This window comes from Larimichthys crocea, chromosome XXI (assembly GCF_000972845.2).
Source record: "Larimichthys crocea isolate SSNF chromosome XXI, L_crocea_2.0, whole genome shotgun sequence".
Taxonomy (NCBI): Eukaryota; Metazoa; Chordata; class Actinopteri; family Sciaenidae; genus Larimichthys; species Larimichthys crocea.
In genome coordinates this window covers 17,726,869-17,754,781 of record NC_040031.1, presented here as the reverse complement: position 1 = coordinate 17,754,781, position 27,913 = coordinate 17,726,869, and the positions used below count along the sequence as shown (strand labels likewise).

Sequence of the window (27,913 nt, the reverse complement as noted above, 5' to 3'; positions counted from 1 at the left end):
AGAAGACTCTCATTGTGTAACAAAGTTTATTACATATGTCCAAACATATGTACAGCACAATTTCTCATGAAGAGTGGTTCTGTCACAAATATAAATTATTTAGACTTTCTTAAAGAACATATGATACAGGAACTGTAGCTTGCTTAAGTGGAAGAAAAGATGTGCTGGCTGTTCACTGTAACAGGTCAGTGCCCTGGACGACACACACACACTTGATTTCCCCGTATATTATTAATGTTTATATTTCCCCCTCCACCTCCTCTCAAATCTCAAAACCCCCTGTTGGAAATCACAGAAGTACATGATGATTAACCAGAATACATGGTCCCTTCACCTGTTCTGAGTCAGTCAGAGCAAGTTCCTTAAAATGTGGCTGTAATACTACACATCCTGCCTGTGTTAGACCTCGGTACTGTCCATGGACCAACATGCAGTATGATAATACACACATAAATAAGGCACAAATGGAGAAGCGTACAAAAACAAAATAAATGAGGGCCAGAGCAGGACTAGATTTGGCACAGGGGGGGAAAAACAAAAGTAATAAACACAATTAAAAGTCATCAGCGACTTCCTGATAACCCCCGAACAACCTACCAGCAACAGTACAACCCTCTGAATGAATCAGAGAGATTGCCAAACCACATATTAGGAAAGAAAATGTTTGTTATCACGTAATATTGTCAGACATGATTTAAGTACTTACATACAGTAGCAGGAAAGATGGGCGAATTACTCAAACTACACTGAAGTACCATTCCTAACCAGCTTAATACTGAAAGGCAAACATAAAGGATAAATTCTACGCCATAGTGTCAGTGTTATGAACCTTTGCACAAGCCGCTGCAATAAATACTGCTTACAAAGCCTCCATTTCATCGGGCCTACGAAGAGGAAAGTGGTTAAAGTGAACAAAGCGATGATTTTTTTTTTAATATAGCTACACAATTACAGAAATAATGATTATTTGTACACGTGAGAAATTTAAGTTTGCTAAAAACAGTTTGAGTGCTTAGAGGAAACATACTGGCTTCATTGATCATTCAAATTTCCAAAAAAAAAGAAGAAGAGAATTAGGCCGCCGTGTCTCGCCACCATTTTTTTTTTTTTAACCCACATGGTGATGATACTTGGTGATCCAGCTTGGCTACATGTTGAAAGATAAACATTTTGAAGGTGCAGATGACAATACGTTACACATTCTTTTGTACTGAAATCTTTGAAATGACATCATTTGCAAGACTTAAAGCTAAACACAAAAAAAAAATAAAAAAAATGAAGTGTCCATGTCATGCGTCCTCTGGGAATATTCCCATACACTTACCATTCAAAAAGGCCAAAAACCTTCAGGCACTTTTAGGATTGAGATCAGTCAGTCAGTTCACGTATCCTAAATTCTCCTTAGATAATAGTCCATGGGACTAAGCATCCATCAGCGTTCCACTCAAGTCTTAGTCATGGTTGACTGATTGAGTCAATTCTTTTAAATAAAGATGCTTGTTTTAGCTTTTTTTTTTCCTTTCCATCATGAAGATGACAGAAGGAAACAAACGTCTTCCTTCAGGGCACAAATCATTCACTGCCACAGTCACTTGGGGAAAAGAGCAAAACAGTTCTGCTGGTAAAGAGGGTACAAGTTGATTCCCTTTCCAACTGTGAGCTTATGATTGGCGAATCCAGACTTGTCTATCAGCAGCATGTGGCTTTGACCCTGGATTAAAAAAACAAAAAAAACACAAAAAAAACAAAAACAAAATACATCCAGATAAGTTTCTCAGCCAGCACTGGCATATTTTTATGTTTTCCTGTTGTTCCAGCTCGGATCTGCCGCGGGGTTCGGCTCTACGGGCCGCTCGGGTGGAGAGCGGGAGTCCTGTGGAGATTTCTGAGCCTGCGGGGAGCGAGGGTCCAGCAGCGGAAGAGGTTTGTCGGAGTGGAAGGGCCGGCCGTAGTGCTCCGACCCAGGTGGGCCAGGTGCTGGCCTGTGCTCCGGCATCCTCCGGAAGTCCTGGAGAGGGCCTTCCCTTCCCTGGTGGTAGTTGGGACGGAATTCATCACCACGTCTTCTTTTGGGGTCCGGATGCCTGAAATATGATTTATACCAGCATGTTTTAAACCAGTGGTGTGACATAATACTTCACTGATGCTTAAACAAAGGACTGATTTAACTCTTACCTGTCGTAATACGGTCTGTGACCTCTGTGGTCTCGGTCATTGCTGTACTGGTCGTACGGCCTTTTTCGAGGGGAGCTGTTGTTGCGGTAACTGCTCGAGCTGCGGTACGAGTCTCCGTGTGAACGCCGATCGCCGTAGTGGTCCTTGTAGCGATGCGGGTCGTAGGGATGATGTCGGTCTCCCTGCCATGACTGGTTGCTGTTACCTGGGTAGTTGTATTTACGGTCCCTTTGCCAGTCGCCCCTATCTGTGATGGAACGCGTAAACATGATATTAAAAGGAATCATTTTGGGACAAATTTATTCACTTTTCTGGTGGAAGTTAAATAAGAAGGTGAGTTGCCACTCTCATGTCTGCTTAGCTTAGCACAAAGACTGGAAACAGGGGATAACAGCTTGTCTGGCGGTAACAAAATCTGCCTACCAACCCCTCTTTAAAGCTCACTGATGCTCGCTCTGTTCAGTGTTTCTGGTGCCTAAAAACAATTCGATCCACACGTACCATCGTTGCCAAAGTGCCGCTTATTAGCGTTGTACGGTTCTCTGTGGTGTCCGTGGGAGCCTGGCTGAGCTGAGTGAGATCCAGCTTTGGAGGTCGGCTGAGTCCCCGTGGAGTCTCGACTGGAACCAGACGGTTCCGGTCTGAAGGTTTTGACCCTCCCCGCAGGATCCTCCTTCTTCTTCTGCTCCTTCTGGAAATGTCACAGCAAGTGATGTTTAAAACCTCACGTTCGCTTACCGACGCTTCATAAATCAGAATGTAAACAGCTAGAAACGGGAACAACTTGCCTCTTCCTCGTGTGATCGCTTCTTCTGTGCCATTTTGTAAAGCTTGTGAAGTTTTCTTGCTCCAAACTCTGTAAACTTAGACACAAATATCCAGAGGTTTCTGCCAAAGAAAGACACAGAACAACCATTAGCAGAGTTAAACAGGTGAGCGTGATGATTAATTTCACAAAGATAACATCTAGTTATCGTACCTTCGCCATATTTTGACGTGTTCGGGGTCACTGTAGGCTTTAAGGCACTCTGTGATTCGGTCACCAATCTTCAGTAGGCATGTGCGAGTGTGCTGGAGCTGCTCCTGGTCCGACAGACCCTCATCTGGTTTATCCAGCTGCTTCAAGGCCTTTTTCACCGGCCTCATGCGCTCCTTACACTGCACACATGCACAAATTCACATCAACTTTCCAACGTTACTTATCAAAACTTTACTGGCTTAATCTTTGCACGAGGAGGGAACTCACAATACTGAAAGTCTCCTGGTCCAGTTCATCATCCTCCTTTCCTTCAATGGGGACAGGATCGGACCCAGCTGTGATGTGGACTGGACCTTGGGTCTTCTTTCCTTTGGGTGCTTTAGCCTAAAAGACAAGAATACTAGAAATCAAGACATTTGACCCACATCTTCTTATATTTAAAAGAGTATTTCTGACGTTCTAGCTACGTTCTCTCAGCTGCATGCTGCATCTTTATGATATAATGAGAATTTTAAAAAAAGGACAAATCATAAAACGAGGCCATGAATACCTTTTCTTTTCTGGGCTTGGCACCCTTTTTTTCTTTGTCTCCATCCTTCTCCTTTTTGGGAGTTCCCTGTTTTTCTTTGTTCTCTTTGTTATCCTTTTTCTTTTGTCTTTTCTTGGCGGGAGACTTCTCTGTTCCATCGTCCTGAAAAACAAAAAAACAACGTACCGTACGTTAAACAAGACAACAGAAGGTTATACAAGCAAGCGAGGACAAGGGCTTATCTAAAAATAATGCTGAGTAACGCTTCTTTGTTCAGGTGTTGCAGTAGTTTTCCGACTTTGCCTGATTTATGGTTCAGTTTTATCATTTATACGTTGGCTGGTATAGCACCCCTGCAACACGAGATGGAAATGTGACACGTACAGGTGATGTCACCTGAAGTAACTGTGTCTCCTTACAGGTGATGCTGAGGTGGTGATCTTATGACTGACCTTGACCTCGCCCTCCTCTGACGGGTTGTCCGACAGGCGTGGGGAGGAGATGTCGTTGCCCTGCTCGTCTTTAAGAATCTTATTCTCCTTTTTCGCCCGAGGCTTCCTCTTCTTCACTTTGACCTTTAGAGGAAGAGAGATGTGGATGAGCTGTGTGGGTGGTGCAGATCAAAGGCAAACTCCATGTGGTGAAAAGAATAGCGTGGGTGATTTACTCAAGTGATTAATAGCAGCGTACCTCCTCCCCTGTTTTAGACAAGTCTGCGCTGTCTTGTTCCTTTTTCAGCAGCTTGAGGAGATACTCGGCTCTCGCCTGCAACTGCTTGCCCTGAGGCTTCTTGCTTGGATCATCTGGGAGAATCTGTGCAGAGGGATGTAAATGTTACCTCAAAGGTAGCTACAATATTTAAAACAGGGCCGTTTTGCTTCGAGTTCATACAATAAATGCCAAAGTAGAAATCAGTCACTTGCCTTATCTGCGAGTTTAAGGTCAGGATCCGTCTTGATCAGATCCCAGTTGCCAAAGCCGTGCTCGTAGATACCAAGCAAGAGCTGAATGTCGTCCTCCGGATCCCAGTCTATATCAAAGTGGGCTACCTTGACCCTGCAAGTCAGCTTGAACCTGCAAGGAAATGGAGAACTGTTAAACTTAATGCCCAACACATGCATCTTTCAAATCATCAAGCTTGTGCTCCTTCTTATATCTGCAGTTGTATCTTACTTATTTCTCTCAGCAGGGTTGGAGGGCACAACTTTGTGCAGAGGCTCGAACTCTTCCTCATGCTGGATGATGGACTTGGCGTTGACCTGCACTCCTGAGATCTTGATGTTAATTCCTCGACGTTTGCCAGGACCTTTGGCTGCAATAATAACGAGTCATTTTTGGGGCCTGGATAATAATTTCATTTCAAAGAACCTGAGTAAAAACCACCCGTACCTTCAACGGGGTTCTCTTTGAGGTGTTCCTCGTGCTCCTGCACTGCAGTCACACAGCTCGTATGAATCAGTTCACCGAGCCTCTTCAGGTCTGCGATGGATTTGTCAACCAGCTCAGAGTCTCGAGCGATGGCCTCCAACCTGGACACACAAATGAGCGCTTGACTGCATGGTTTGTTGGACAACTTCATTGTTCATACTCAACCAGTGAAATTATGTAGACATGTATTTATCTTTAATAATATCTTTACCTTTCAAGTGGAGCTCCAAATTTCTTGTACGCCTTGATGAACCTGTTGATTACATCATAATGAATACATTTTATTTATGTTCATGAAAAGCATAAAAATGGAAAATAAATGCTCACTTGATATTTTACCTTCGTATCTCTGCATCAGTGAAGCCCTCCACGTTGTTCTTGCGCGCTCTGGGCCGGCCTCTCTTCTTTGGCTTCTTTTCGTCATCACTGTCGTCGGTCTCGCTCTCGGAGCCCGAGGAGTGGGGCTTCAGCTTGGAGCCCACATCGCTGTCGCTATCATTGGCCTGAGCCTGAAAGAACCAGAGCAACAACAAATTACGTTATTCAGATGCTGAAGAGCTGCTGGAAGATGAACAGCAGTTCAGTGTGACTGGAAATGTTACCCTCTTGTTAGAGCTCCTGCTTCTGGGCAGCATGAAGATGTCTTCCATCTCCCGCTGCTTCTCCTCCTCCTCAATTTTACGCCGCTGCTCTTCGGGGATGATATCATCCCATTCTCGTATTGGCCTTCCCTCGAACTCTGCAGTGCTCTCTTCCATGCTGGAGAAATTGGCCACCTGCGGCGACAAACACAAAGAGAAGACAGAGTTGAAAGGGATGGATGCTTCACACTGACATACTGACATGAGGCAAAGCAGAAACAGCTTGCAGGTACCTTAAACTGTGATAGAAGTTCATCTGTAGCACTCGAGCCCTGATCGCTTTCTCTCGTTTCAGCCAACCTTAGGATCTCATCGATATCCATCTCCTACAGAGACAAAAAGGTATCCTGGTTTAAATTTTACAAACATGTAACACAAGTGTCTTTTTGAATGAACAGAAGATAAGTAGTCGTTGTAATACCTGTGGTTCAGACTCCTCTCCTTCTGCCTCCTTGAAGAGCTCCTCTGCACCAAACTTAAGGATGGCGGTCAGTTCTTCTTTATTAAACGGGTTTGAGCTGTCACAAAAAGAGCAGCAACGTTAGACTCACACAAAGTTTCAGGACATCTACATTAAACAAACTAAATTAGCCGTAGCTCATGAACGACTTCCTACTTTGTGTTTCCTGCGTTGCTGTCCAACACAGTCCGACCGGTGGTGTCCATTCTCTGAATGACCAGATGGTCCAAAACCATCTTCTTCTTTGCCCTCTCGATGATGTCCTCCTCCACTGTCCCTTTGGTGACCAGTCGGTAAATATTCACCTGCGAAGGGAAAGCGTAGTCTTCGTTAATACGCAATAATCTCACTGGTTCTGTATGAGCAAAAAGTGATCGGTTTAAGTCGTCGTGCCTGTTTCTTCTGTCCGATCCTGTGAGCCCTGGCTTGTGCCTGCAGGTCGTTTTGAGGGTTCCAGTCGGAGTCGAAGATGACTACAGTGTCTGCCGAGGCTAAGTTGATCCCTAGACCTCCGGCTCTGGTGGACAACAGGAAGCAGAAGTCCTAGAAAGCAGATGAACAACAAGTTGTAAATATGTTTTGCATTATGAATAATAACAAACCAAATCCGTAAATGAAACAAATTAAAAAACAAACTGACTTTTTTTGAGGTAAACATGTATAATTGCTCCTTTTTGCACCATTTATCAAATATATCTTCACCTGTTATGGCTGAAAATGTTCTGTATGTTTGTTTGAAGGAGTCATTACCCAAATATGTGTATCTGAATTAATTAGAAACCGAATGCCAAATCAGGCTTTCAGACTCAAGACTCACCCTGTCTATCAGTTAGTAGTGTTAAGTCTTTAGAGTACACACCTCTGAGCCTTCGGCATTGAAGTGGTCAAGTGCTTGCTTTCGGATTTCTCCCTTTATGGAGCCGTCCAGTCGCTGAAGAGGAGAGAGGAAAACAAGAGACAATTAACAACTGAAGATTTACCAGCCAGCTGTCTGTGTGCTATAACCTTGGCATGACTTTTACATGCCATAGTACCCCCCCAGTCTATACGCTCGGACTGATCACAACAGTCTACACCAGTCAAGTCAGCAAAAAACAACCCGAGTCGAGTGACTTGCAGGAGGTTCGGCTGGTCTTGAGCTGAAAATAGCTTGTTGATATAAATAACCACATGAACTGTGAGCCTGGCAGAGCATGTGTGCAACAACACGGACATCCGATCCTCATCGGAGTCTAACACACGTCTAATACAACCACCTCAAAGCCCCGTCTCTGTAAACACCAATAAAGCCGACAGACAAAAACTGATTTCATGGTCAAAAATAAATGTTTTGTACATAAAAACAAACACACTGTCCACTTTTTCTTCTGCTCCAACAAACACTTCTTTTTTTTAGCAGAAAGCAAAAAAGATGTTTGTCTCTTTGATCTACAAAGTCACCACAAACTCATATCAAGTTCCCTCTGTTGGTACAAAATACAGCATCCTTCAGAATAACTACAACACCATACAGAGCCCTGACACAGCAGATTGTTTTGTACATGAACTGTCATCCTGGGTCGTATGGAAATGCGGGACACGGCCCTGAAAATTGTACCTGGAATGGGTAGCGATGCTTGGCGAGGTATTCAGCGAGGATGTCCAACATCCTGACCATCTGGGAGAAGATCAGGACTCGGTTGCCTCTTTCTCGGAGTCTGGTCAGCAGCTTGTCGAGCAGCACTAACTTCCCGCTGCCCCTTACGAGAACCTGAAACGTCCGAGGTGTTAGGATGAGAAGTGGAACCATTATTCTATAACTCTTTATGACCTACCATAGAACAAGTCTGCCAGTGAATTTTACATTTTACATTTTTACACGATGTAGTGTCATTTTTTTGGAACATTTTAGTATGCTATACAAATGAGCTCCCGTCGGTCATAAAATGTTAAATAACTGTCAAACAAGGTCAGCTGACATTGCTGGAAGCTGCATCTTCTCTTACTCTGTGGTGTTCGTGACAGTAGTTTTACTCTTCTGTATGTGTTACATTAGCATTTTTTCCAGCATTACACATCAGTAAAAAAAAAACTGTTCAAAAACGCTGATACAATTAAGTCTGCCATAGGCTAATAGCAGTTTTCATCATCATGTTACAACTAGTTTCCTTTGCAGAGCGGAGATGTCCTGAGGTGCTGCTGGAAGCTGAAGAGGCTTTATGAGGAAACAGACCTGCATGTGTTCCTGTTGTGTTTCGTTTTCTCCCTCCTCAGGCTGTTTAATAAGGAAACTGTGGTTGCAGCACTTTTTGAGCTCCATAACGATGTTGAGGAAGCCGGAGGAGCTGCCTCGGGTGCCTTTGGAAAGAGCTTTGTAATTCCTTGTTAAAATCCACCTGGAAATATTCAGGAATAAATTTAATTAATTTAGAGGACAGACACAGCCTCTGTATAAGAGGTTTGTGTGGAAGACGCATGGAATAAAAAGCTGCAAAACGAAAGATAGATATTAAAACCATACTTGTAGAACTGTTTCTGCTGTGCTGTCATGTCTACGCGGAGGATCTGCTCCACCTTGGCAGGAAGAGACTTTTCCACGTCTTTCTTGACACGTCGCAGAAGGAACGGCTCGAGGACTTTGTGAAGACTCTGATAACCGTTATCCCTTCCTTTACCGTGCTCGTCCTCAAAATCCTCCCAGGAGTCAAACCTGTAGCACAACAACAGAGATACCAAATGTTAACCGGTGTCTGACGGACTTTAAATTTATTGTATCATTTTTAAACGTCTACACCAGGACGTCGTACTTGTCAGGCATGAGGAAGTGCAGCAGTGACCAGAGCTCTTTGAGGGAGTTCTGCAGAGGTGTGCCAGTAATGAGGAGTCTGTGGTTAGACCTGAACTCCATTAATGTTTTATACAGCAGAGAGTCATCATTCTTCAGCCTGTGAGCTTCATCCACACCCAAGAACGCCCAGTTGATGTTTCCAAGCACGCCCTGGAGACAAATGTTGGAAACCGGTGTTTGATTTTCTTCATGTGCAGACAAAACGCAGCCGTAAAACAGATACTTGATCACTGCACCTACCTTGTCTTTGAGTAGAATTTCATAAGTGGTTAATAGTGCATTGAAACGGATTCTTTTCGTTTGATGGTTCACCCACTCGTAGTCACGGATCTATACAAAACAGAGGAAACAACAGATGTTCTTGTAACCAACCCTGGAGATACCAAACAATTCCACAAATCTCCCCTGCAAGAATCGAGCTTCAACCTACTGTCTTCCTGCTCATGACGTCACCGAGGTAGATCACCACGTTCATGTCCGGGGCCCAGGTATCAAACTCCCTCTGCCAGGAGGTGAGCGTGGAGAGGGGCACCACCAGTAAGAAGGGTCCGTACAGCTGATGCTGGTGAAATAAGTAGGACAGGAAGGAGATGGTCTGGATGGTCTTTCCGAGTCCCATCTCATCAGCGAGGATAACACTGTTGCACCTAAAGACGAAGAAAAAAAAAGGAACAATTTTGCACATGTTCTTCAAATGAGGTCATCAAAACTAATGATTGCACATATTTAAACCGCACCTGCACCATGAGTGAGCCAACCAGTTCAAGCCATCCAGCTGATAATCTCTCAGCTGAAGGTTATCGTCTCCGATGTATGGCGGTTGTTTCTTCAGCGCAACAAACCTCGGCCTTTGCTTCAACACCTGAAATAATACGTACAAAATGTTTCATCAAACAGAGAAGCGATTCAAATATAAAACATGGAAGACGAGATCGTTTTGGGTCTTTTGGAACGCACTTTTACCTTGCAGTCTTTAGAGGGGACGGTTTTACAGGAGTTTCGGTTCATGAAGCTGTCGATGCAGGGCTGAAACTTCTTCTTAACCAAAGCTCCATCTTCCCAGCTGCACTCTGAATACGGCAAGCCCATCCACTTGCATAGATATTCTGGCTCATTGGAGGACGGTGTCTTGTGACTATGAGCTGTTTAAAAAAAAGCGGACAACCTTTTAGACAACTTGTGGATGGGGAGAAAGTACAGAAAGTAACAGCGACGGTGAAATCTTAAGAGACTTACAGGGGAAGTCGGAGGATCCTGGAGTCTTTCCTGTTTTTGTTGCTGTTAATAATAAAAATGAATTTAGTGCAACATGTTGAAACGAGTTATCAGCAGACAAAATCGGCGACCAGTTCTTACCGATCACACGCTCCACGAACTGAAACTGCTTGCTTAAGTCAGCAGTGAGCTCCTGTTGGCAGTTATGAAACTCGATATCCTCAGGCGACGCTTTCCTCAACCTACAAACAAAGGACAGAAAAAAAAAAACATGAACATGTCTGAAGGATGTACATCTGCAAAGAAAATGTTACTGCGAAGCCAAACATGTTCACCATGAAGTCAGCTCTTCGTGTTTCTTTTTGAAGTTGTCCAGTTTCTTCAGGCCTTTGACCTTCTGCTGCGTCAGAGAGTCTATGCTCTCCCACGTGTTGTGGATGTAGGACCAGCCCTTCCACTTGATGAGATACTGAGTTTCCCCTTCATCGTTCTCAAGGTCAAAGCCTTCACCCGGGTCCCCATTTTCCTCCAGAGAATACACAGTAGTGGACGCCCCGGTGGCTAAGAGAGAGAATAACACTTGAGTCAGTACAGATGTGGCAAAATGTTCTTTCAGACTAGTATATGTCAAGTGAAAATGCATCACCTCCTTTTTTGCCTGTCCGTGTGTCCAGAACCCTCTCGATGGTCTCGCTGTCATCGTCCTGCTGCTCCTCGCCTGCTTCTCCGGTCATTTCAATCAGGTCATCAGAGTCTGTTTCAAAGTCATGCTGGTCCTCTTTGTAACTGTAACAACAGAAGAAGGACGAAGTGGATAAAGGTGAGGACTGAAACTTTAGTCCGGAGTGTAATAATTCGACGTGAAGGGAAGCTGACAGTAAAATCTCCGAGTTCAGAAATGCACCTTTTGACTTTGGTCGCACCCCTTCTTCGAGTCTGTCTCTTTGGAGTGTCGTCCTCGTCGTCATCGTCATCATCGTCGTCGTCTTCTTCGTCATCGTCTTCAGCGGACGAGTCCTGTTTCCTGGACTTCCGTCCTTTCTGAGAGAGCTGCTTTTTGACTGCTGAAGATTTGGTTTGAGGTCTGTAAAATGCAGTTAAACACAGAAACATACAAACTGCTTAAGAGATACAGCTCTAACTTCCTGGATCTGTGTCACAGTGATTTCTCGAATTGGATTAAATTTAAAAATTATAAATGTATTCCAGACTGAACTTTACACCAAAGTAAAGAGAAAAAATGTAATCAAACAACTGCTCACAGAATATGAAATGATTTGGAGATGACCAGTGGGTAGCTGTCTGATGGCCAGGCTTCGCTACACTCTTACCTTCTAGCAGGAAGTCGTCTGGATCTAACTTTTTTCTCTTCCTGCTCACTGTCTGTAATGTCGGAAGCCTCCTCCTCCTCCTCCTCCTCCTCTTCATCATCATTTGAGTCATCATCTTTCCAGGTATTTCTTACAACAAAGAAATACCACAAGTTCACCCTCAAGGCCAACCACTGCTATAACCAATTTTAGATTTCATGAAATACTGGCCATAGGGTGTTTACCACAACCCAGTCTTATCAGGGATAAGCCGCTGATCCGACTAATCAAATTTGACGTGATCTGGCTGACTGAAACTAACTGAGCCCACTTGGAACAAACAGATACCCATTTATAAACAAGCTTTAAATGAAAAAGAACCACAGTATGAACACAGACTGGCACCACAATGACAAAAGGCGGACACAAACTACTGTATGGATCGAGTGTCAAATAGGAATCTTGCTAACAAACAAAGTTCGTTGAAAGAATACGGTGCTGTGCCATCAAATAAATAAGAAATTAATTGTTCAAAATCCCCATACTTACTCCTTTTTCTTAGCTCGTGACGTTTTCCTCTTGGGACTTTCACTCTCAGAGTCACTGCTGCCCTGTAAGTACAACCAGCACAGCAGATCCACATTTCAGCACGAGTGTCGTCTCAATGTGAAACGCAGCAGCACTTCTTCATAACATCCACTAGATGGCACAAGTGGCTTGCTTAGAAGAGCTTATAGCCAATAGAGATAATGGAGCAGAGCCAAGCTATGCTGCATGTTTGTACCGTTGGTCTTTGTTTTAAGCTTTCATTCACACGCTGCTTACCCCAGCTCCAATGTTTAAACGAGCCGGCTCCTGTCTACTGCGATTTGATCTCCTGACCCCGTACACATCTGGATGTTCGTCCCACATCTGAAAACAGAGACCACCAGAGACCACCTCTATCACTACACAAATATTACATCCCCATCTCTTTATACATAATTATTTAAGCATGCGCAAACCAGGCTGTGCCTAACAATCATTTTCATCATCGGTTAATCTGCCACTACTTTGACCGAACCGACAGACCCGAACAACAAAAGACATTCAGTCTAAACAAAACAGGGAAACGCTCCAAATATTCAATGTTGAGAAGCTATCATTTGCAATTTTGCTTGAAAAACAAATCTTAGATTTAGAATAATTAATAGTTTAACAAAAACTATTTCCGTCCACTAACCGACCACTCCACCGATTGCTTCAGTGACAGTTTTAGCTGTTAGTATAAAACATATTTTACAGTAAATTATGTAGTTCATGTTCTGGCTGTCAATCAAAACTACAACAAGGACAAAACATGTTTTTCATATTTTAGGTTTTCCTTCATGGTACCACCAACTGCAATTTACTGTGGTGCCCAACTTCCATATCATCAAATAACAACCCCAACTAAGTCGTTTATTTTAGGGATAGTTCAGATTATATGCGATGCAAGACAATAACAGTACAGAACAAATGAGAAAATCTATAATTAATCCAAATACCGAGCAGGAAATTTGTGTGAAACAAGCGATTTGGGTGAATTTGGAGCAGATTATTTCTCGTAATGAGTTCTCCTGTTGTATTTAGTATGTCTTGTTTGTATTACGCATTTTTAAAAATCTTAACAATCATGTATTAATACGTCTCTTTTTGATAAATTTAATGTTTTCTTCTCCCCGATGCTTGGCCCTTGCTCTATTAGCTCTTTGGTTGTTTTGATTACACTAAAGCAGGATGAGGCTGCTCAGCAGAGAGTGAAGGGTCTGCTCATACAGCCGTATTCAAGTTTATGTTTGAAACAATTATCTAAAATGAACAATTCAATTTGATTTACTTCACGGAAATTAATACAATGCTGAGATATAAGCTTACTGTTTATGTACATTTTTTAAAGGTTTCTTACACCCCCTAAAATCAACAAGAACGTGCCACCTTTCGTGAAGCATTGGAGGCTGGAAAGCACAGGTCTAACAGACAAAAAAAGACAAAACGGCTGACGTAAAAGTTGCTTAACTTTAGTAGCATCTACAACCGTCCGCATGCCAAACCTCCATAATCACATTAGGAATCCGATAACACAAATGAAGTTAACTCTGTCTCCATTATTGAGGACAGGAGCCTTAGTGTGCGGTTATCCAGCACAGAAGTCATAAGTGCCTCTCTACAAGCTCAGTGACCTTTACCTTCTTCACATCTGCCAGACGCTCCTTCTTTCTAACTGGCTTGTCTTTGACTTCTGCTGTGGTTTGCTGTGATTTGGACTCTGCAGACTCGCTCTCTGACTCTGAGTGACTCTCTGACTCTGAAGAGCTGTTTGACTCGGAGTTGTGGGATCTCCTCCTCTCACTGCCATGCTCGCTCTCTGACTGACTTCCCGACTCCGATGCAGAGCGGTTGGATTCTTCCGAAGCTGAATTGCTAAAGGAACAAGAACATGTTCAATCTTTTTTTGATTTTTGCAGTGCATATTTATTTGCTTACACAATTCTGTACACCCAACAACAACAACAACAACAAAGTGGACAGAATGTGAATATAGTTGATAGAAGCAGCAACTTAAAAATGTCTTAGAAGTCAAACTCATGGTGCACACACACTCACTAGGACGTAGAGAAACTGCAAGAGCTTGATGGCATGAGTAAGTGGAAACAGAAACCTCATTACGTCATGCAGCATGTTCCTTACTCAGCTAACAGACTTATAATAACCTCATTCTCTCTCTGGGCCACACAAATCCTCTTAACGGCATCTTGAAAAGCTGAAGATCTGCTTTCACCACTAAAGTTAAACTCGGCTAAACTGTATTTAATAAAGTATTGAAGGCTTTCCTTCCTGCTAACTTGCAATTACTTGTGATATACACTACAAGTATAGCAGTAATATCAGAAAATACAATGGCCATTAATACTTCTATGAAAAGAAAAATGAAATAAATAAAGTACTCTGACTTTTAAAAGCCTAACTCATATTCTCTTTAAACGTGTGTGTTGGGGGTAATACGTACATACGTAACACGTATATTACAAAAAAAGGGCCGTAAGAATGACGGGTATGTGTGTTTTAATATGTCAGGCTAAACTGGTGAATGATTTCAACATGGAACTTAAACAAAGAACAAATATAATTCAGTTCAAGAAGAAATATAGAAACAATATTTTCTTGAGGTATAAGAACGAGGAAGGACAGATGTGTAGTTTTGGTTTACAGACACAGTAGTGTATAGAATTAGGATGATTATAAATATGTACGGTGCATTTAGGTACATGCATATGTGCATGTGTGTAGATATGTATGCGATAATATGCAAATTTGTGTATATGTACATAGAAATGTACGCCCAGGGGACAGTCTATAAATAATAATAATAATAATAATAATAATAAGTGGAGGAGAAGGGGAATGAATAAATAGGTGTGTACTTCTTCCTACTCCTTTTAAACTGAAGCAGTGTCTACATGTGACCCATCATCACAGTTCTTTTAAACTGAAGCAGTGTCTACATGTGACCCATCATCACAGTTTATGGCCTCCTTGGACTGTTTCATTTGAAATTAATTCAATATTTCACAAGAAAGAAGAAGAAAATATTGGAGAAATATCAAATAAACATTTTGTGTAACAGAAATTGTTTCTTTACAAAAACAAAACAAAACTCTCAGGTAGCCTCAAATGTTTTGGGACCTAATGAAATTAAGATGGTGCATCTCAAGGGGCATTATACTGATGTAAATTAATGTCAGATTTGATACAAATATTGTTTTTGCATACAATAAAGCTCTGCGCATAAATATGATGATGGTTCCTCTGATGACCTCTCCTGTCTGGCTTCCTTTGCCTGTAATACCTCATGTGGTCACATGGAGGTGCTGCATGCATTCGAGGTAAATCTCCAGTAATCACTGCTTAATGTGGATCACATGGGTTTGTGTCTTAAATATCTTAAAATAAATATAAAGGCTCTATCATTATTATTCAGTATATTGGGTGTTTTCTTAACAGAAACACTCTTATTTTGATTTTTTTTTTCTAATGTTTTTTTTGATTTTCTAATGTTGTATTCTGCTTTTTACACATGTATGAGAATAAAACTTTAGGGGAACATGAATTTATTGATTTTAATGAATCAATCTCAGTGTAACCAGTGTTAAAGTGGCTGTAATGACTGTTACTGGATGTCACAGCCTGTCCCAATGACTTCACTCGGAAGTGCATGTCTCCTTCCGCTTTAAGAGAGGTCAAAAGTAGGTGGGACATAGAAACCAACGCGAATTATCATTGGCTGACGTGTTGCTAGGTGGAAGTCTAGCCTATGGCAGCGCAGCTTGCAGCCTGCTCATGGCCTAAACTCTTCCTGTTCCTCCTCCATGTAGTTCTGAGTTTTAATACAGATAAGTGAGCAAGCTGGGCACACAAAGCAAGGGCCATTTTGTGACTCAGGAGAGCATGTGTATGGCATATTTTAGCAATATGCAATGCAACATTTTTTAAAAAAATCACCAGATTTTTCTGCTGCTTATCCTGCTGCTCTTGCATGTCCACGGTGCTCGTGTTATCAGTGTGAAAAAGTTAGGCTGTCATCAGTAGCACAGATGTTTCACTCACAGCTGAAAATACTAAAATGGCTGCCACAAGATCACACAGAAGGAAATAAAAAAAAAAAAACTACAAGTGTGATGTAACCTGCTGCAGTGTACAGTCAGTAAAATGCTGAGGGGTGATTACCTGCACTTAGCATCCAAACTTCTCTGTGTCTTTATCTAAAAACACAACAGTCTATTGTAATCAGACTGCATTGTTTGTAGTCAAAACATGGCAGCAAATCTAACACTAATAACTCATGTTGAGCCATAGCATTTATGCAATAAAATACAAACAAAAAAATAAATAATGGCTAGCCACTTGTGTTGTTTCTGAATTTCTGCATTGTTCTGACACCATGCAAATGACGTGGTATTAGTTTTTTTTTAAAACCACCTTTATTGATAAATATATGGGGGTTTCCACTTGTTTTTTTTAATATTTAAAAAATAAAATAAAACCAGACAATACTGTATAAAATATCATATATTAATGTTGAAACTCAGGCCTCTGGAAGTAATACCTAACAAGTAATACACATAAAGCCAGATTTGATAAGAAAACAACATTAGTTTGATGTAACATTCACAATTAAATCAGACATATTCAAAACAGAAGCTGCAATTAAAACATCTATATTCGCATTAGTCGATATTAAATGATACAAAAAAAAAGGGCCATTTAAACTTTGTCGGATACCTAAAAATGACAATAAATGTATGTGATAGGTTACCAATAAATTAAATATCTTGCTTGAGAATAAGAATAAACAATCATTTGTTAAAAATAACATATGAATTGAACCTGTTCACTGCATGAGGCCCCAAAAAGAAAGTAAAAAAACAAAACAAAAACAACCTCTTCCTGATAAATGTAAAGATGAAAGTTACACAGGCAGGTGACATGTTTGAATAGTTATGAACACTGACATAATGTTATAGTAATTATAAAGTCGTTTGAAGTTTTACTAATTTATCTAAAAACAAGACAAAATCATTTACAATACATTCAAATATTTGAGATGAGCAGGAATAACTAAGAATTTTGTGAAAAAACAAACAAACTGTATAAGTTGGTTAAAACTAGAAAAGTACAGGTTTGGATAAAAGATTGCAGAATGATGTAAAAATTGAAATAAATGAAGCCACGTGCAGATTCAAGTCAAAGAAGTGACGTTATGTGATATATAAACCATCATTAAAAAATAAAATAAAAGACTGGTTATATATCACTGACCATAAGGAAGAGCAAAGCAATACATTGTTTCTGAAATAAAATAAAAACCAAAACACAACAAGGTTGATAAAAATGGTGCAATGCAGTACCAACTACTAAGACAAGGTCATATTACTTTAAAGCGATGGGACATGAAACATTTGGGAGAAATCATGTGCAACATAATACATGACTTTTCTTTCCCTTGTGGTCTAAACACATACATCTCGTGGGCAATGAGCTCTTATAACTCAGGCCTGAAAACCCACTCAGTATTGAGTGTAAGAAATGGTAGGAAAATCAGGGTGTGGCTATTAAACAATAGCAAGGTCATTCATGACAGTGGTGCACTTGAACAAAAAACCACGTCGCATATGTATACACAGGTGATCAACCATGCTTGACAAGGTAAACAATCAGGGCAGATATGGAAAAAAGGGTAAAAAAAAAAAAGTAGAAGGGTCATACCTTGATGCATTGCTTTGAGTCGATCCTTCATCCTCTTGTTTTTTACTTTTACTCTTCATCATGGTATTATCCTGACAATCTGTGGACAGGTTGGTGTTTTTGTCCTGGTATTTACTGTCAAAAAGTTAAGCATGAACTATCATACAAGTCCCACAAGACAGGCTGGCTTTTGCTCAGGTGGCAGTTAAAACCCAGTCGGTGCGACACGAGTTGAGAAAAAAGGCATTAAATCGACAGATCTGAGGATCATCACATGCATCGCTAATGTAAATATAGCGATGAAAAATGACAGGTGGTAACACAATAAGTTTAAATAGCCAACTTGTGTCTTTCTATATAGTCCACGGATCCGAGACGCATGCAATTAATTGTAACTGCGTCATCGGATAAAGGGTTAGAAAAATAAGACTTAAGGATGAGAAAATCAGTAAACTATGCACTACACAATGTAAACAGACCAATTCAATGTGAAGAAAGGTGGTAACCTATAAATGAACTATTAGATTCATCGTTCTCGGTCTATCACTAGTTTTTTTTCCTTCAGCCCGACTCGGATAAAATTAACAAGCTGTAAAATAAAAAACAACAACTTGATAAATTACAAAAAAAGAAGAGGCTTGTTTCAAAAAAAAGCTTGAAGGCCTTTACAGTCTTCATCTACTGTCAGACTCAAGAGCGACAGACGCGAGCAGCAGACTAAAAATGGAGGCGCGCCATGGCTGCCAGAGCCCAGTATGGAAAACAACGACAAGCACTCTCTTCCCCCAAGCACAGACGGCTCGCTCGGCTCGAAAAACCAGCACAAAAACCACACGAAACGCCTAAATTCACGCTAAAACACCGATCGTACGATTAAATCCCTCGTATTTCAGTCGAAATCGAGCGGTTTCGGTCGAAAAACAGGCGAGAGAAACGGTCTGACGAAAGCCTATGGCACCCTTCCCAAGGCTCAGCCGCCATCTAGAGCTCCTTCCTAGCTCTGAAAGCTTTGCCTTTGATTGACGTTATTTCCATTTACACCACACTCAGGTGATGTTTAAGTCCCACCCCTTTTATTATGTTTAAATTTGGCTTTTTCATTAAAAACTTACATACATTTTCAGCTCCAGAGCACACAAGCTTTGAGTTTGAAATCTTTCCTTTATACTTGATATATTAAAAAAAAGGGTAAGAATATTGAGAGGCTGTTTAAAAAGTGAGTAATTATTTTGCACCAAGTGCATCACTTCCTGTTCAGACAGGAAGAAGAACAACTGGGAGCCATTTTAGAGAGTCTTTGGAAAACATTATTGTCCAGACTAAAACCTTCTCAACTACTTTCAATGCAACTTATAGAAAATATAGGAGTATTCAGCTCCTTTGATTGATTTGATTAAGATTTATTTAAGCACAAGTTTGCATTTTTAAATCAAACATTTTCTCCTTAATTCACCATTTGAATTATTTACTTCGTATAGCTACACCCGAAACAGACCTAATACGAAGCTTTGCATTTGGCTAGTTTATAAAATAAATGGGAAAACCTTGATGATAAGTCGGTGCAAACCCAAGTTAATTTGTTGTATAGATTAGCGTAAATATTAAAACCAACAGCCGAGCCAATGGGACTTCAACGTTAGCTAAATATTACGCCAAACATCCTCTTGTGATTCTCTTGTTAATTAGCTAATGAAACAAAGCCAGGAAAAAAAAATACGAGGACATACACTTTATTTAAAAACAACATTTGAATATCAAATGTACAAATGCGGATTTTGTGTTTCCCAAAAAAAAAATTAACAATGTAATGTTTTTGACAAGTCCGCTGCACAGCCAGCAGCGGTGTTCCACAGTGTCCACGTTGACGTAAAAAAATAAAAAATAAAAAATCCAAACGTCAAAGTCCAGTCAGAAAACAGTTTCGTCTTGTCAAAATTTGGCTAACTGCCAAATCACTTGCAATCTTCACGTTAAACAACGCTGTCTCCACTTCAGCAATATCCAGTTGAATGGGGTCTTGATAGGATAAAAAAAGAAGGAAAAGTTGTAAGCCCACAGTGCAACTGAAATGAGTAACGATTCACTGTCCAGCAGCTAAAGACAGCATGCTAACCTAGACTTTAAATCAAGACAGTTTAGTCACATACATAGCTAGCCTTCAGTTGCGTTAGCTAGCATTGTGCATGTGTTAGTCTGAAGTACGAGTGTTTGTAACAATAGCTGCTGTGGAAACTGTAATTTAAAAGTCATATCGACATAATGTAAAGAACGCAGGCTACTGAATTGGGGGTGTTGTAATCCAGCGTCATAATTTATTCATTTTAGGGATCAATGTTATTTGAATATTATTCTATAGCCTGCGGTATAACATACCAATAAGACATTCAATACAACTTGTTTTGCATCTCTATATCACCCTATTTATGTGGCACTGTTTGGTATATAAGTTATCAGCGACATGAAGTCCATGTTGAATAAAGGCTCCAATAATTTGCAAATAAATTCATCCGCTGACCACCAGGGGTACGATGAGTCTAAAGTTAACTTACTTCGCCATGCGTTTTGCATAAAACTTTTTTTTTTTTACGCAGTTACGCAACAGTGATGTTCAAACAAATGACGATCAAAACAACCAAACGCTGGCATGTGAGCAAACAATGCTGTATGCAAATTAAGATCCTTTGACTGAATTGACTAATAATTACCAGAGTCAGCAAAGCAAAGGCATGACTGACCAACAGATTCTGGTAGCATCCAATAGGTATTAAAGCAACCCTACAAACAGTGAAAATTGTCATGCATCTATTGTTCAAAATCAGTAAAAAATGTTCCTCATAGCTAATAAAATATTGAAATACAGCAGTAAAATAAAACTAACTGTGACATGGTATTGGTCCTCTTTTCAGCTTTAAGGCCGAAAAGATTTTTAGCAAAAATGGAGAATAGAGAAGAGAAATGTGGAGAAATGTGGCCTTTTTTGTAATGTGCCAACAGATGGCAACACAGCCAATGTCCGCATACAGCCACGGGAAAGATAGTGTATATTATTAACAATAATCAAAGTAGCTACATGATAAAATTGATCTACCATGTTACATTTACAAACCTAGCCTTTGTTCATGCACTCTGCATGCAAACATCTAGGTCTAATGCTAGTCTTTCGAGCTAACAGTGAATATCAATAAATATTCCAGATGAATGCGGGGTAAGGTTTGCCTAAAATAGGTGTGCAGTATCCTCAACCTATCCAGATGGGATATAGAGGATGTAATCTCTTTTAAGTAAAATGTCTATTCATTAATTAGCTCATTAGGAATTTGAATAAATGTTTCAAATATATATATATTTTTAAAAATAACTTACAGAGTTGTCTTCTTTTTCTTCAAATTTCGAGAATCTTCACACCAGTGCAGGTCTCCGCTGTGGAAAAGAGAAGGAACAATGAATGATACACATATTACCACGCATCAGGTACACACACAAAAAGTAAACAAATGGACCAATCAATGTGGCTGTCTTTAACTAGGTGTGAAGTGTTTCTGATATTAATTGGTGACTGATTAAAAACTACTATAACAAGGACTCGTTAAGAATTTGATAAATTAGTTTTTCAGAGAAAAACGCAACTCTCCTGAAGTTTCATAGTAATAATTGTTTAATAGCTGATGTATTTCAAAAGGCCAATGTAAAGCCTCAGTCTAACTCTGTTAGTCTGCTATTCTACCTTGACAGAACCTTAATGCTTAAATAATATGCATCTTTTCATATTTGACTGAACATTAACTTAAGTTACAATGTATGGGATGCCAACTCCAGCACGTGTCTTATTAGGTTAACATCTCATCTTCAAGTCTTTTTTCAGGTAAGAAACAAATGATGACAGCGATTCATGGTCAGGGAAAACTATTTTTAACCTGAGGCAGAAATGAACCAACATACTGTGTTAGGTTGGCAGTTCTTGTGCTCAGGTACTCTTGAGAAACTGCTGCATCTCATCTCAGGGAACCTTACATTATTATTATCTACCAAATTCTGATGATCAGACCAACTGCCTGGTTTTGATTTGATGTTCTTTTTGAAGGGATATGGACTCCTGTTTGTTTCTACAGCTTCTTCTTTTACTTAGAAGAAATAACAAGTACAGAGGGGAAAATAATAGCATTGAAGGGGGCGTCAGGAATGTGCTTTTCTGTGTGACTTGTTTTATCAATTGTATTTGGTTGAGCAATGTCAAATTGCCAACGATCCATCTTTAGTAAACAATTTTAGATTTTCTCTCACTCATGAACCACAAACTGTGAATTAGTGTAAAGCAGTTTTGAAGATGTGAAACCGTCACATTATTAACTACAAGTATTGATCATAAGTATGTAGATATTGTTTACTGTTTTTGTTTGAGAAATTCCATGTTGGTGTACCCCTAATCTCAAGTTGTTGTTGTCATCATGTCTCAAGACATTTTTCATACTTAAAGATTGTCTTTTCTTATTTTGGTGTCATTTGCAGTGACATTCAAATGGCTGCAGATAATGTCATACTGGCACTAGACAGGCACTAGACTGACTTTATTTGATAAAGTGTTTTCAAGTTGTCATGAACCTAAAAGCTGTAGCATTTAGAAGTAATGAACAATGTAGATTAAATGTACCGCACACCACCTAATATTTAACTTATAGTGCAAACATGGATTAGTTAGTGAAATTTATTTGACTAGCATCCTGATGACCTCTACAGGCCACGACTAGAATTGCATTTTTTGTAAACGCAACTGTGTAGCCAAATTAGCCGATACTTTTTTAAAATTACCATAACTTTGCAAAATGGCACGAGTTTGCTGACTTGATTGAACTAATAAGTAAACATAAAATGTACAGCTCAAATGTGCTCAAGGCGGCCGAGGGTCTATACGTAAGCCTGATTACATTATCCACCCTGACTGAGTTGCGTTAGGTTTCTTCAAACAGCTCCTTCAAAGAGACACAACATCCAAGCCACGCATGTAATTACTTTAAGTCGAAATGAATAACAGTGTATAAAAGTGTGGTCACGGTCAGTCTCGTTCGAAGCATTATCTGACACATCTTTTGGTATCGCAAACCAACCAACTCACATTTTGCCTAGGAGCCACAGTTAATGTTGTGAAATGTCAGTGTTTTAAGTGTGACCTATATGAGTGCGTTGTGATGATTGTCAGTTGTTATGGGTTTTTATTGCACGTGACATCGGTATGATAAAAAAAGAAGACTTGCTTCACAGGTTAGCTAGCTTGTCAAAAGACCATCATCGACATACTAAGACTAGATGTTATTTTAAAATAACTCAACGTTTATCATAATAAGATCTATAAAAGAAATCGGTTTCCTAATTAAAAATTAATTTGTTGCGCCTAAAACACTAATTTCAACTCTTAACTATACAAGATCGTACAGAGAGGTCAACATTGAAAATGTTTGGGTCTATAATTTTTATTATGTTTCAGTAGTTTGCTTAACTGCCAAACTCTTTCAATGAAATGTCAGGATTACTAAACAGTCAAATCATCATTCAACTCATATACATAAAATGTATATGAGTTGAATTTATTTGAATAATTATTCAAAACTAATCACAAAATTTCCTTTCCAGATCAGACATTTGTTCACTTCTGCGTCTTTAATTAACACGTATATCGTCATCACACCATACACTAGATGGCGGAAATGTCCTATCGCCAGACATGATTATCATTGCTTGAAGTCAAACTGTGATAATGTATGCTATAATGTATGCTATAAGTAGCAGTAAGTACATATGAAACTACGTTTAGCAGCATTTCCTTGCAATGACGTTCACATAAAAAAGTTAAAAACAATATACCATTAACGCTACTTTTTATTCAGTTATGTTTGAGTGGTCACAGACAATTTTTATCCATTTTAAAATTTATACTTACAAATCCGCATTGCTGTGCAAATCGCGCGATTCTGCCAAGTCACGACTCCTCGTTGGCTACGTGGCAACCCTTTAAAATAGAAAAATAAAGGTTCAAACAGCACACCCTACTGGTTACATGTATGTAGCAGTAAAGACAAAGAAGCAGGTAAGACGCCAAAAAACATTTAAAAGCCTGTATTGAATAAAAGCACATACCATTTAGCATAGGTCAGGTGACCCGCTTCCGTCTTTGACGCAATTTGCGAACCATCAAGGGGATACCTGCAAAATACAAAACGCGATTTTGATCATTTTTGTCGTTAGTCGTAAATTAAAAAAAACGCAACTTACATAGGCAAAAACCTGACATAAATAGGCTATTTGTGTCTTAAGATGTATTAAAGATTATTTCCAAGATTATTTCAGAGATCATTAACATATGACGAAAATCATAAATAAGTTGTTGCGTTTAGTCGGGAATACGTTTCATCTTGGCGTGTGTTTGTGGCTCAAAATGCGACTAAATTTGTCTTCAACGGTAACATCCCACCAAGAATAGCTTGGAGAGGACATTTTGTTATGTGCTGGGTGGTACTAATCCTTTGGATTTAACAATATAGTTAAAGATACAAAAATAGCTATTATAAAAGATAGTATATCATCTGTTTTGTAATATGCAGTATTTGCCTTCATATGTGGATAAATCAATAACCATGTCCATGAGACGGTGATATTAAGCTGAATTTATTTCTTTATTTAATTTTAATGCAGTATTTTTTAAGTTTCCTTAAATTCACATACTTGTAGTTAAGCTTTCTGACATAAAAATCTTTCTTTACATGTCTTGCAGATGTAATGTAAGATGAAAAAAACAAAATTAATGTACATATTTAAATTACTTCTCCATTCAGTACCTGAAAGGGTTAAAAGCCAACACCCTATTTTGTATTTCGAAGTATATAAGCTTTTATGACATATAGAAGCTTTATTTGACCAACAAATCAAGTATAGTCTATGTATGGTATCTACAATGGAAGATTTGTTTCAAAATGTTACATTTAGAGCATTTTGACAATTTGTCACGTTTTATTTAAACTTATTTTTAAATATAAGTATTAAGCATCTCACACTTGGTGAAATCTTTCAATAAACTACATCTGTAAAGTCTGTGGTCAGTTATTGTGAAAAATGATCGATTTTTACGTTGTTTTTTTATTTATAATTCGGTGGAAAAAGCTCAAAAAAACAAGTATAGTGAAAAGAAACAAAAATCTACATAAGCTTGTTGAGTTGGTGTCAATCAGTCTCGATATGACGTTTAAAAAACGAAACATTTGCTTCATTTTGTCGTGTTTGTCGAACAAATTCACACAAGGGCATTTGCCCTTTCAAGGACAAAGCAAATTTTAAATGCGTAGGTTGAAATAACTCCAAACAGGTCGAGAACAAATGTACTTATCCAAATATTAACTAAGTTAACTCGAAGCAAGGTTAACAAACATGCAAATCCCATCAAATGAAACACAAATATATACATTTTACCCTCTCTGCATCGTTATCTTTATTCTTCGCTGACAACACACCATGGCCATTTTTACAACACTGCGTCTAACTGTCGTTCTTTCCACCATATTGCCTTGCACCCCTGATTCGTATTTTACAGCTATTAATGTTGGATTGCTCGTAAGATCTTACCCATTCTCCCCAGGCCGTGTCTATCCGCCGTCATCTGCCCGAGTCTGTGTCGCATTTTCGGGCGATTTTCGTCGTTTTGGTGGGTCTTTCGGCTGCATCGTACCGCCCTTCCTCCTCTCTCCGCTGTCGACGCCTCGCTCCTCTTGTTGTGTGTGTCCTCCTCTCTGCCTCCGCCTGAGCTGATATCCTTCAGCGGCTCTGCCCACTTCGCTCTCAACGTAAGCCAAACTCCACTTCCTCTCTCCAGCCCCATCTAAGTAGCTAGGCGTTAGCAGCAGTAGCCATAACTGAACCTGAAAACAACCGAAACGTTTTTGTTTTTAAACCTGAATCACAAAAAACAAAACAAAAAAACATGACAGTGTAAATTAAATGTTTTAATCTCGAGTTTTGTTTTGTTTTGTACACACGAAAGCAAATTAAGTCAACCCAGAATTGGACGTTAGAAAACGGTTAGAGACGTTAGCTGTGACCTACTTATATACATAACTGTGTGTATGTGTCATAGTGATGTACAACTGTAAATATGAAGTGTTTTTATGTTTTAGGGGGTTAGAAAACTATTTCTCTTCTCTGTTTACATGCCTCTCTGTAACATACAGGAACACTGTGCCCATACTTAAGTGAGTGTATTTGTTGTGGGTGTATTTTTTAACCATTTTTTGGTTGGATCCCCCATTTGCTTCCACACAAAAACTACTGGGGTCCACACAAAAACTACAACAATAATAAAACTTTTAAAAATTTAAATCACACCGTATCAAAAAAAGACAATAAATAAGTGAATTGACTCTCATATGAAGTAACAAAAGCCTAAAATAGAGATGAAAAGGAGAGTCACCAATCAAATAACTATATACCATGGAGGATGTGAAACAAGCAATAACAACATCTACTTGAGAGGCCAGGCTTTCTTTGAACCATTTCCTTCAGGGGAACCTTCAAAAGCTGTGTACTATGTGCACATGGGTGTTAATAAATGATGAATAACATGTTTATTCCCTGGTTTGTGTACAGTGGAGTTCAGACATCAGCTTTAGTGCCTGACTGCCACCATTTCAAGGCGATGGAGGGATTGAGGATGAAATCAAACCAAGGAATTTTTTGCTCTGAATGTGATTTGAAAGCGAATATTTTAACACAAATGCAAAGTCGGTCCTTGCCTATGGCAAAATGACTAAAATCACTTAGATGAAGCATATTTTTGTTATTGTCTTTTCTTTTAGCCCTTGAAAAAGTTAGATTTTTAGAAGTAAAATTAGAAGTCACAACCAAACTTGGCAAACTTTGTCTGCTCAGTCAGTGCAGTCCTTTATTGGACAGTCTGTGGAGGCCTGTGGTATGCACTCCACCCCCATCACTAACCAATGAGACGTTTGACACGACAGCGCATGCTCTTTGCAGTGGAAGATTTCTTTAAAAAGATCCCCAGCCTAGCAACAGGAGTGCCTTGCGAATGCATTACAAATCCAGACTCTACAAGTGATGTGAACACTGCCTTGTACTGATTGTCTGGTTTAATGGGTTTGAATAGGGCTTTCCCACCAAATCTGTTATGATCTCCTAAAAAATCTAAATCTTTTACCTATATCAGTATGTTTGGAAGTCACCTGAATGTTGCAATCCAAAACTGGAAATGTGCTCCAAATAATTGTGTTGTTTCAACACAAATATTAGTGAACATGCCTCTTTTAGAAGCAATAACTTTGTTTTACTTAAGGCAGGCTGTTAAATGTGCTGCAAGAGAAAAGTAAATAAATGCCTGTTATTGACCTGGATAGGTTAGACAAAACACTAGTGTTTGATACAATACAATCCTTACGTACTTTATTGCAAACAAAGAATTTAACATACAGGCAGCAGGGAGAGCTTTCATATTTACAATAGTGTCTATGAACTAACCTGCAGGAAGCATCAACATTTAGCGAGAAGTGTGAGTCAGAGTGGGAAGGCGGAAATACAGACATTTATTTAGTAAAAAAGTACACAACAACAGGGTGTGCCTCGCAGCACCAGGTGTGATATTTCAGATGTAAGCAAAGACATCAAATGTCATGCATAATAACCTTTCAGTGTTGACACAAGAACAAGTAGGCCGTGTTTGTTTGACAGTTTGCAAGAAACAACTGTGTGTGTAGTTCAGCAAACAAACGTAATGACTGAGTCTTTTGCTAACTAAACATGTGAGTTTAATATTAGCTGAGCTTAAAACTGAAGACAAACTGCGTCGTAATCTAGTTTAAAGCAGTCGTACTCTGAGCTGAGCTGTTTTCCCTGTGCAAAGTTCAGGCTGCCCCCTCCTTTCTTGTGGCAACCAAATCAGATGATCAAAACTAATTAAGCAATAAATCCCCATTGCAAAATGAATATATAGATGTTTTCTGTGTTAGTATGCAGTACATTCCTCACCTTAGAAGCTAATTTAACGGACCTGTTTTAATCTAAACAAATGGCAGCTACCGTATGTTTTTATTAAC

The 27,913-nt window shown here is 39.6% G+C and overlaps 1 protein-coding gene across 4 annotated transcripts; it reads right to left on the bottom strand.

The window, feature by feature from the left end:
• Positions 1 to 9: 9 nt before the first annotated feature.
• On the bottom strand, positions 10 to 25,810 carry chd2 (chromodomain helicase DNA binding protein 2). 4 transcript variants are annotated; one of them, XM_019253548.2, is made up of 42 exons: positions 25,437 to 25,810; positions 23,958 to 24,023; positions 23,761 to 23,829; positions 21,192 to 21,248; positions 17,850 to 19,844; positions 13,772 to 14,006; positions 12,390 to 12,476; positions 12,114 to 12,175; positions 11,586 to 11,714; positions 11,159 to 11,338; positions 10,901 to 11,040; positions 10,590 to 10,815; positions 10,396 to 10,496; positions 10,276 to 10,317; positions 9,997 to 10,181; positions 9,777 to 9,901; positions 9,470 to 9,686; positions 9,280 to 9,369; positions 8,999 to 9,189; positions 8,713 to 8,901; positions 8,425 to 8,587; positions 7,810 to 7,962; positions 7,072 to 7,143; positions 6,606 to 6,755; positions 6,369 to 6,517; positions 6,174 to 6,270; positions 5,986 to 6,078; positions 5,714 to 5,887; positions 5,451 to 5,620; positions 5,323 to 5,364; positions 5,073 to 5,212; positions 4,857 to 4,995; positions 4,607 to 4,757; positions 4,374 to 4,496; positions 4,136 to 4,258; positions 3,705 to 3,845; positions 3,422 to 3,538; positions 3,155 to 3,333; positions 2,964 to 3,063; positions 2,677 to 2,866; positions 2,176 to 2,422; positions 10 to 2,084 (listed from the first exon to the last, which is right to left on the bottom strand). In XM_019253548.2, exons 5-42 carry the CDS (start codon positions 17,909 to 17,911, stop codon positions 1,796 to 1,798), a joined length of 5,463 nt encoding a protein of 1,820 aa, XP_019109093.2. In that variant the 5' UTR covers positions 17,912 to 19,844; positions 21,192 to 21,248; positions 23,761 to 23,829; positions 23,958 to 24,023; positions 25,437 to 25,810; the 3' UTR covers positions 10 to 1,795. The 4 variants fall into 4 exon arrangements, with proteins under 4 accessions (XP_019109093.2, XP_019109095.2, XP_019109096.2 ...); XM_010734308.3 differs by having other exon boundaries at positions 1,796 to 2,084; positions 10,003 to 10,181; positions 25,437 to 25,809; XM_019253550.2 differs by lacking the exon at positions 12,390 to 12,476.
• Positions 25,811 to 27,913: the final 2,103 nt, after the last annotated feature.